At 41.2% G+C, this 11,436-nt stretch overlaps 1 protein-coding gene across 1 annotated transcript in view; it reads right to left on the minus strand.

The window, feature by feature from the left end:
- Positions 1-7,452, minus strand: part of LOC110332047 (vitamin D 25-hydroxylase) — an 18,501-nt gene extending 11,049 nt beyond the window's left edge. Inside the window, exon 1 of the mRNA XM_021212999.1 lies at positions 7,212-7,452. Coding sequence (XP_021068658.1) covers positions 7,212-7,436 — 225 coding nt within the window. The 5' untranslated portion in view covers positions 7,437-7,452. The remainder of the gene's footprint in view (positions 1-7,211) is intronic.
- Between the last annotated feature and the right edge of the window lie 3,984 nt (positions 7,453-11,436).

Here is an 11,436-nt window from a genome sequence, read left to right on the forward strand (position 1 = left end):
GTCAGCATGTAGAAGAATGCAAATTGATCCATTATTATCTCCTTGTACAAAGCTCAAGTCCAAGTGGATCAAGGACTTCCACATAAAACCAAATATACTGAAACTAATAGCAGAGACAGTGGGGGAAAGCCTCCAACACATGGGTTCAGGGAAAATTTTCCTGAACAGAACACCAGTGGCTTATGCTCTAAGATCAATAATCGACAAATGGGACCTCATAAAATTGCAAAGCTTCTATAAGGCAAAGGACACTGCCAATAGGACAAAATGGCAACCAACAGATTGAGAAAAGATCTTTATCAATCCTACATCCAATAGAGGGCTAATATCCAAAATATACAAAGAACTCAAGAAGTTAGACTCCAGAGAATCAAATAACCCTATTAAAAATGGAGTACAGAGCTAAACAAAGAATCCTCAACTGAGGAATATCGAATGGCTGAGAAGCACCTACAGAAATGTTCAACATCCTTAGTCATCAGGAAAATGCAAATCAAAACCCTGAGATTCCACCCCACAGCAGTCAAAATGGCTAAGGTCAAAAACTTGGGTGACAGCAGATCCTGGCGAGGATGTGGAGAAAAAGGAATACTCCTTCATGTTGGCAGGAATGCAAGCTGGTACAACCACTCTAGAAATCAGTCTGGTGGTTCCTCAGAAAACTGCACATAGTATTACCTGAGGACCCACCTATACCACTCCTGGCCATATACCCAAAAGATGCTCTAACATATAACAAGGACACATGCTCCACTATGTTCATAGCAGCCTTATTTATAATAGCCAGAAGCTAGAAACAACCCAGATGTCTCCCACCAGTAGAATGGATACAGAAAATGTGGTACATTTATAGAATGGAGTACTACTCAGCTATTAAAAACAATGAATTCATGAAATTCTTAGGCAAAGGGATGAAACTAGAAAATATCATCCTGAGTGCATGGTATGCACTATTGATAAGTGGATATTAGCCCTAAAGCTTGAAATACCCAAGATACAATTCACAGACCACATGAAGCTCAAGAAGATGGAACACCAAAGTGTGGATGCTCCAGTCCTTCTTAGAAGGGGGAACAAAATACTCATGGGAGGAAATAGGAGACAGAGTGTGGAGCAGAGACTGAAGGAAAGACCATTCAGAAACTTTCCCATCTGGGGATCCATCCTATATACAGACACCAAACCCAGACTCTATTGTGGATGCCAAGCTTGCTGACAGGAGTCTGATATAACCTTCTTCTGAGAGGCTCTGCCAGAGCTTGACAAATAAAAGTGCTCACAGCTAACCATTGGACTGAGCACAGGGTCCCCAATGGAGAAGTTAGAGAAAGCACCTAAGGAGCTGAACGGGTTTGCAACTCATAGGAAGAATAACAATATCAACCAAGCAGGCCCCCTGTTCCCCAGAGGTCCCAGGGTTCTAAACCACCAACCAAAGAGTACACATGGAGGTACCCATGGGTCCAGCCACATATGTAGCAGAGGATGGCCTTGTCAGGCATCAACAGGAGGATAGGCCCTTGGTCCTGTGAAAGCTGGATGCCCCAGTATAGGGGAATGGCAGGACAGGAGTGAACAGGTGGGTGGGTGAACACCCTCATAGAAGCAGGGTGAGGGAGGATGGGATAAGGGGTTTCTAGAGGAGACACATGGAAAGGGGATAACATTTGAAATGTAAATAAATAAAATATCCAATAATAATAATAATAATAATAATAATAATAATAATAATAATAATGAAAATTATGTTAGTATAAAGGCACAACAGAGGGAGGATATATTTCAAAGAAAACTTTCACATTGTTGTTACTAGAGATTATTAAAAAATTAACTCATCACTATAGAAAGGTATTATATAATCTTTACTCAAGAAATTGAGATAGTCATTTCTTAAGAGTAGAATCTGGAGAAATTTTACTCAATCTAATTGTATATTATACACAAGAATTTTCAGGAAGGTATCATCAATAAAACTGTGAAAACTTACTGTTAAACTCTTTTGATCTATGGAAGGGTCCAATATTAGGCATATTCAATCTTTGATTTGCTGAACAGTTTTTAAGTGTCTATTATGAGATAACCATAGCAGAGATGTAAACAGAAATACATCAAACATTGTGCCTTCTAGAAGTTGCTGCGTGGTCTCTGCATAACTTCTCCATCCAAACTAGCTCTGAGGAGAATTTTTCACTATGTTAACAACCACACTATTTTTCCTTCAAGGTATTCAGGTCCTGCTTCAATGTGAAATGTTCCCCCAACAGACTTGTGGTTGAACACTTTGTCCTCATATGCCAGCACTGTTTTCTGAGATAATAGAACTGTTAGGAAGTGAGTGCTAATTGGAGGTAGTGTGTTCCTGGATTGTGGCTATGAGGGTCATCTCCTGGCCCTAGCCCAAGTTGTCTATGCTTCCTAGTTGGTATACAGTAAGGAGCCACTGTAAACTCAAGTTTAGCTTCTGTTGTACCCCATACAACTCTAATATATAATTTACTTAAACTTATTTTATCTGTCTTTCCACAAATAAAATGTATGCTACCTTAGACAGAGATCTCTATTTTGTTCACTATTATATTGTCAGCACACATGAAAGTTCATGGCATATAACAATTGATGCATTGTGCTGAATTAACAAATTTTGGCAGAAATATATTTAAGAATATTATTACAACACCATTGGCTTAGTACTAACAACAAACAAATGTACATAGTGTTACTGCTGATAAGTGACTGTTATATTTTTAACCTTTTGGTCATGTTTTCTCATCTGGAATGCCTTCCGTGATTATCATACTATCCAAACTGTATCAAGTCTTTAGAGGCCTTATTCTATGTAGTATTTTTTAATATATACATTTTTATTCCCTTTACTCTGAGCCCATCACAGCTTATATATAACCTTCCATGACATTAACTTGATACTAGTTTGAACCTGAAACATTTTCATCTGCCTGGCTTCTAAATTATAAATAGCTTTAAAAAGACCTTTTTTCATTCTTAAATTCTCTACAGAACCCCACTCAGTGCCTTGAATAAGTTCTCAATAAAAGTTTGCCATAAGATAAATGAATAAACTGTCAATTCTGTTTGCTGTAATGCAAAATAATTATCTTTATTGCCTTTAAGCGTATTGCCTGAAAAAGTCTGACAAATCCACTTATATCAACTTTGCTTGCTATGGAATGCTGCTCAAAATCTACATTAAGAATCTAATCATAGCAGAAGCTAAAACAATCAAGAATGATTCGCCAAGGAAATGGCAATTTATGCTGCTGCACATTTCTATATAAGATTGCTTAAAATGAATATGAATCGTGGGCACTGCTGTTTTCCTTTAGAAAATTATAAAGAATTAAACTCAGAGTGCTCAAAAGTAGAAGTTATTTTAGAGTTCAGATTTATTTACTTTTTATTTGACTACACGTCTCAAATTAAAAAGGGAGATAAAAGAAAAATAACTCCTGGGAGGAAGCAGATTCTTTGCCCAGACAGAGACCCAAGTGCCTTCTGGTTCCCACCTGTGTGGGCCAGGAGCAGAGAGACCTGGAGTTGGATCCAATCCCACACAGCACACACTTCAATTGTAGCTTGACTCCCCCCACCTCCCCCAGATATTCAGACACATCCAGCTTCACAGGTGGGACCTTAAACCCTGTTCTAAGACCTACCCTACTGGGGAAGCAAATTTCTCACCCAGCCAGAGACCCCAGCACCTTCTGTTTCCCATCTATGCCGTTTGGGAGCAGAGACCAGGCATTGGACCCAATCCCAAGCCAAGTGAAAGATCTGTATGACAAGAACTTCAAGTCTCTAGAGAAAGAAATTGAAGATGACCTCAGAAGATGGAAAGATCGCCAGTGCTCATGGATTGGCAGGATTAATATAGTAAAAGTGGCCATCTTACCAAAAGCAATCTACTGATCAATGTAATCTCCATCAGAATTCCAACTCAATTCTTCAGACTTAGAAAGAGCAATTCTCAAATTCATTTGGAATAATAAAACAAACAAACAAACAAACAAAAACCCAGGATAGTGAAAACTATTCTCAACAATTAAAAACAAACACCAAAACCCAAAAAATTTCTTGGGTAATCAACATCCTGACCTCAAGCTAAACTATAGAGCAATAGTGATAAAAACTACATGGTATTGGTACAGAAACAGGCAAGTAGATCAATGGAATAGAACTGGAGACCCAGAAATGAACACAAACATCTATGGTTACTTGATCTTTGACAAAGAAGCTAAAACTATCTAGTGGAAAAAAGACAGCATTTTCAATAAATGGTGCTGCTGGTTCAACTGGTGGTCTGCATGTAGAAGAATGCAAATTGATCCATACCTATCTCCTTGCACAAAGCTCAAGTCCAAGTGGATCAAAGACCTCCACATAAAACCAGATTCACAGAATCTAAATAGAAGAGAAAGTGGGGAAGAGCCTTGAATACTTGGGCACAGGGGAAAAACTTTCGAACAGAACACCAATGGCTTATGCTCTAAGATCAACAATCAACAAGTGGGACTTCATAAAATTGCAAAGCTTCTGTAAAGTAAGGGACACTGTCAATAGGACAAAATGGCAACCCACAGTTTGGGAAAAGATCTTTACTAATCCTACATCCAATAGAGGGCTAATATCCAAAATATACAAAGAACTCAAGAAGGCAGACTCTAGAGACAATGTGGTACATTTACACAATGGAGTACTACTCAGCTATTAAAAACAATGACTTCATGCAATTCACAGGCAAATGGATGGAACTAGAAAATATCCTGAGTGAGGTAACCCAGTCACAAAAGAACACACATGGTATGTACTCACTAATAAATAGATACTAACCCAAAATCTCACAATGCCTGTGATACAACCTACAGACCATATGGAGCTTAGAAGGAAGGAAGACCAATGGGTGGATGCTCCAGTCCTGCATTGAGAGGGGAACAGGAGGACTGTGGGAGATGGAAAGAGAGGGGGACAAGTGAGGGAGAAAGGAGGAGGAGGAAATAGGTATCAGAATTACAGACAGTATCAGAATCTAGAGGAGACATGAGAGAGGTACAAAGGATCAGGATTTGAATAAAAATAGGTGGATGAGGAACTGGGGACAGTCACTGGAAGCTCCCAGGACCCAGCAGGATTGACTTCAGCCATAAAGCACAGAGAAGGGGGAGATAGAACCTGTGGAGACCACCTCCAGTAGATATGCACAGCCCCTGGTTGAGGGATGGGGCCACCCACCTATCTCAAAGTTTAACACTGAAATGTTCCTGTCCAAAGCAGGGACAAAAAAACGGAACAGAGACTGAAAAAAGGGCTAACTGGGGAATGGCCCCACCTGGGGATACATCAAGTCTGCAGATACCAACCCCAATACTGTTGCTGTGGTCAAGAGGCACTTGAGGAAAGAAACTAAGTGTGGCAGTTCTTGGGGAGGTCCGGCCAGCAACTGACCAATGCAGATGTGGATGCTTTGAGCCAACCATCAGACTGAACTCAGGGAACCTGGTGGGGGAGCTGGCAGAAGGACTGGAGGAGCTGAGGGGGATTGCAGGATTGCAACCGCATTCAAGAACAACATAGGCTGGCCTGACCACCCAGTTCTCCCAGAGTCTAGACCTCCAACTAAGGAGTGTACCTGGAGGGATCCATGGCTTCAGATACATTTGTAGCAGAAGATGGCCTTGCCCAACAGCAATAGGAAGGGAGGCCCTTGGTCCCAGGGAGGTTTGACGTCCCAGAGTTGGGGGATGCTGGAGCATTGGGGCAGTAAAGTGTGGGTGGGTGGGAGAGCACTCTCACACATGCAAAAGGGAGTGGGGAGGTCAGATGTGGGGGTGGGGTGGCAGTGGGATAACCAGGAATGGGATAACATGGGACGAGGAGTTGGTGGAGGGGGTAACTGGAAAGTGGGATATTATTTGAGATGTAAACTAATGGAATGATACTAATTTTAAAAAAGGAAAAGAGAAAAAAGTCAAAAAAAAAAAAAAAGAAAAAAACTTCTATGAACTGCTTCCTATAACCTTTCTGATGTACAGGAAATAACAGTCTCCTTCTAGACTACAAAAAAATGGTTCGTATTTTAACAATTTATACTAATTTTGAAACAACTGTCAAGAATTGGAAAATATCTCTAAGATAATGGAAAATCTTCAGGGTTGCTTTATAGCTAGAATAAAGATCAAATGCAGCAGTAGTTTATAAAGAGTTAATGTTTGGTGGTTACTAAGACTTGCAATACAATGTTCACAAAGGAAATAAATATATCCTTTTCAGTTTTGCTCCTTGCAACTTTGAAGCACAGGTCAGGCTTATCTGATGTGCAGTAAATGGTCATCATTGTGAACAATGCATAGTTTCCTCAGTGTACCAGAAACAAAATTATTTATACCAAATTCTAATCAATTGAATTCAATCAACCTATTCCTTAATGACAGCTTTCCAAACACTTACATTTTAATTTTAGCTTAAGGAACAGACTTACATTACTTGTTCTATTTGAATATTCATAGTAAATAATTCCTTTCAGTTCAAATATTTATGTAAAAAATTTTAATTTCCTATTCAATGAGAAACCATTTCAAATCAACTAGTTTAAAGATAATTTTAAATTTGGAGGCATAATACATTTCTATTATACTGGCTGTGTGTTTCAGTGGTAGAATATTTATCTTGCCAAACCCTATGGTCAACTTCTAACACTACTAAATGAAGATATTTTTCACACATAGTAACCAACATCATATATAATAGACAATACAGTTGGGTAGCTTCTTACTGCTTTTGGGTATCGTTCTAATTACTCTGATGAGGAAAATTGAGAGTTCAGAAAATTAAAGGGCAATTTTAATTTTTAGCATTAAATCTTTTAAAAAACGGTTTAATCAGCAGCCTACAATACTGACCACTAACTGTCCTAGAAACTCACTGCATATTGATTTTTCCTCAAGCTCGGGGGCCCACAGGGCCAAGAGAAGTTTCTGTCACTGGCAGCTTATGGGCTGGCCTCTCCAGAGATGACAGGCCACACAGCGCAAGCGCAGAAGCACATGCTGGTCTGTGGGCGGGAAACTCAAGCCCAAGAGCCTCTGGCGTGGTATTGGTGAGGCGGCTTCCTGTTGGAGGCGCGGCCCTCGAAGCCGGCTTCGCTTGAGTGGTCCCTGGCTGCTGCTTCTGAGGAGAGGAAGGTCCGCGTCGAGGCCTACCTCGCCATACACCCGGCTCTGCTTCCTCATGTAGACGTGGGGAAGATCGGCCGACAAGGCCAGGGAGCAGATGTTGCCGATAAATGGCAGCCGCGGAGGACCCGGGGGGAAGCCCGCCGGTCGCCTCTGCCTCAGCAGCTGGCGGACCACCAGCAAGAAGAGCAGCAGCAGGAGAGCGCCCGCGAGCGCCCCGGCGCACGCCCGGGCTCCGGGTAGCTCCAACATCGGCCCGGGTTGGGCTACGAACCGGTCGGGAGCGAGGAGGCAGGGGCGCACCCAGCAGCTCTGCCGCACTCCCATTGGCCCGGCGCCCCGACGGCCCGCCTTATCTCTACGGCCATTGGTTCGTTCAGTGTGGGCTCAGGGTCCCTTGGGTTAGCCAGCTCCAGATCTGCTCTGCTCAGAGTCCGTTTGCAAACCTTTGGGTTTGGCTTGGCTCTAGGTGAGCACCGCCTAACGGGCACGGAGCCCTAGGGCCCTTTTCCGGAATGTTGTCAGTAGGCTGGCCATGTGAACTTCGCTCTCTGGGCTCCGTGCATCTTAGCTCTCTGGACGTCTGTCCTTAAAGAGTGTTTAACGTTGCCCAGTCTGTTTATTTTCAGTCTCCGGATAGGGAAGAGATTAGAACTGCGTTCTTTAACAGAGTCTGGTAATAACCAGCACTTCCATTAGCGAATCTAGACATCGAGAGGAAAAGGAAATAACCTCATTGTATTTTGCTTCACTCTATCTACAATTTCACTGTTTGTTATGAGCCATTTCTCGGTGGACCCTTTGAAGATTCTGATTAGTTCTGGTCACCTATCTTTTCACCCTTCTCTGCTCCCCCAGGCCCCCATTGATTTCTTATTTATAATCTCAGAGGCCTCTCTTTTCAGGGATAGAACTGACTATTCAGGTTTTCTGTCTCCTACTGAGGCAGAGGCCCTGATTTTATATTGTTAGTTCAGCCCACATTCTTGTTTTCTATTGGGCAATTGCTTGCAACACAGGACCTGCAGGACTTGGGGCTCCTGACAACCTGCCCCCTGATTATGATTCAGCACTGGCAAAAGTTTAATAGTTCTCCTTACCTTAAGTTTTATTCATGCAACTATTTATTGAATGCCAGCACAGTGCATGTGTCTTATACATCGAAGATACTTGGCTGGATAAGAATAACAAAGTTCCTACAGTGTTTTTCAGGATCTCCATCCATAGACAACCCACCCACTGTTAAAATTCTTGATATTTTATCTTGAAATACTCCTTAATTTTATTATTAATGTAATAGGTTAGAAAAATAATGGTGAGATGTTATTACTAAACTAAGCCTTCAGTTTCACAGGATGGATATTGAGGTTGCCCTTGGGAAACAGTAACGGTGAAGCACCAGGAGCATTCATTGCCTGCTTCATACTTGATATCAGCCCTGCCTTCTCTCACATCATTTTAAGGCTTGAAGTATCTAGTTTGGCTACAGCTGCTGTACAATACAGGCACTCCATTCAGGAGGGACTCCCTTTCATTATTTACTTTAAAAACAGATTAATTTCAATTCCGGGAATACTCTCCAATTTGTTGATTACGGAATTATTTCTTCTTTGCCTGCTACCTTAGCAGGGAGTGCAGACTCTCCCAGTACAGCCTATCTGATTGACAGCACTGATGTACATCTCCCCCACTGACCTTTAAGGAGTAAGCTAATGAATAACTGAAGCTCTGAGCCTTCTCTTGAGCCATTTATTTTTGCTAGTGCTCAGCAATGTTCACTGCACCCTTCCTTTCATTCTGTCTCACAGAGTTTACTCTTGGAATAAAAGACAACGACCAGTACTTTTTCTGTAGCTTTGATTACCACAGGGGTGCTTAGAAGGGGGGAGTTTCACTGTTTCACCATGAAGATTCTGCTTTTCCTATGCAAGGTGTAATGAATTCTTGGAGAAATGTGGATACCATATTGGGGCATTGCCATTTCTGTGTACAGAGTGATAATAGTTAACACAGACAAAAGGATAGCTTGTGATCCATCGAGATTTGGGAACTGTTACGGTATGAATTTGGTTGTCACCAAAACTCATGTTGAGGCTTAGTCTCCAATATGACCCTGTTGTTGGGATCTTTAAGAGGCAATTATGTTGTAGAAATTCTACACTCACAAAGGGATTAATGTAGTTCTCTTGGGATGTGTAACTTACCCTGTAGAAGGTTGTTAATAAAAATAAATAGGCTTTCTGCTGCTTCATTTGTGTCCATGACAGCTCTTCTGTAAGAGCCTGCTCCTGCTTCCCTTCCAACTTTCTCCTATGGAGCTGCATGGAGCCTTCACTTTAGAAGCTTCACTTTAAGCTCTTAGACCTACAGAACTGTAAGCTAGGTAAAGTCTTCTCTTTGTAAATTACCAGACCTAGCAAAAAACAGGGATAGGAGCCAACACTCTTTATCCTGAGGAAAAGTATCTGTTGTGGGCCTGGGCGCTTGCTCCCTGGTGCTTCCCTAGCTCCAAGTGAGGCAGCAAGCACAACTCTGCCTCCTTTGCACATTCCACTGTGCATCACTTGGTGTCTTTCATCATACCAGAAGGAAGTGAGAAAGTGTTGAGCTGAACCGTACTAGAGCCTAAGGCAAAAGAAAAAATCAATAATACAGATCCTTGCTTATTAAAAATTTCATATCTTGTTCATGAATTTTGCTTTTTGATCATAAAGTGTTGTATTGAAATACTATTTTGGTTATCAGGTTTTATGGTGCTCCTTTAAATTTTGCTCCCAAAGTGGACTCATTTGCCTCACTTGAGTCTGGGAGAAAGGATATCCAAATGATAGTTTTGATTACAAAGTTGGAACTGGGCTTGTATACAGTTTTTTTTTTGTTTTTTGTTTTTTTTGTGGTGTTCTAGGGGGCTGGCACTGACATGAGGATGGTAGTTACACTGGTAGGGGGGATTTGAAGAGCCTTTTAAAATGTCTTTCTTCAGCCATTAAAAGCATCTCCCCTGACCCATTTCTGAGCTTTCAGTTTTACAAATTAATTTATATGAGTTAGACATTCTCTAAAACAAACTGATTTAGAAACTACAGCTGGTTGTGCTGGTGCACACCTATAGCATATGCTGATGAAGTAGAGGCAGAAGGAGTATGAGTTTGAGGCTAGCCTGGGCTGTATATGTACAGGAGCTGGAGAGATGGCTCAGCAGTTAATATCCGATTCCAGAGGATCCAGGTTCAATTGCCAACACTCACATGACAGGCTTACAACTTTCTCTAACTCAAGGCCCAGGGACTCTGACTCCCTGTTCTGGAGCTATCATTGCTTTGCAGATCTAAAGTTAACTGAGAACTGGAAGATGCTATGCTTTCAGAGGAACACTACTAAAATGTGCTGTTTTGGTCAGACACATCTAGCAGGCAAAGGAGCTTGTAAGCAGTTAGTTAATTTTCTGAAAAATAAATTGTATATCTACATTAAAAGGAAAATTTGATGGATGGAGAATATAGTTTACAAACTCTGTGTGTATTAAACTCACGTATAGGATCCAGGGAAGGAAGGGAGGATTATCATAAGAAACTTCTTTCTAACCACTCTTTCCTGAAGAACATATCAATTTAGAAGTTATCACTTTTCTCAAAACTCAGAGCTATTCTTGCTTTTTTCTGAGGCTAATCAGTGTACCCTTGAAACTCCTTCACTCTTAGTTTCCCTTTGGACCATTCTATGACCTTTAAGAATTTGGTATTTCCTGGGTTGGATACAATGGAAACATAAAAGTGAAACAAGCAAACAAACAAATCAACAACAAAAATGCAAAAAACAAACCACTTAGCAGCATGTAGAAAGCTCTCTCCTGAACGTAGTAACTGAGAGAGAAGGTTTAATGTGTTTGCTCAAGATCATATGAGGCAGCACCAAAGAGAACAGAATTTGGGGCTCTGACTCTGCCATGTGTTGTTATTTCAGTCATCCATCACAAGTGAGTAGGTACTATGAAAGGCTGAGTGCCTACTTAACTAGGGCCTGGGATTATAGCTTAGTGAGCACAACTTTGCAGTTTAATGAAGGATTCAAGCATCAAATACAAAAGAGTTTACGGTTGCAGCTGTATATTCTGAGGTAAAGAAGCAGATCTATATGTATGGATACCACGGGAAATTGTGTTGGGTTAGTAATTATAATCTGGAATGTAGAGCCAGGTTCTATCCAGAGATTTAGCTTCCCTAAGATCATGTTCATGGCAAGGGTTACTCAG

The sequence above is a fragment of the Mus pahari genome, chromosome 1 (genome assembly GCF_900095145.1).
Source record: "Mus pahari chromosome 1, PAHARI_EIJ_v1.1, whole genome shotgun sequence".
Lineage (NCBI taxonomy): Eukaryota > Metazoa > Chordata > Mammalia > Rodentia > Muridae > Mus > Mus pahari.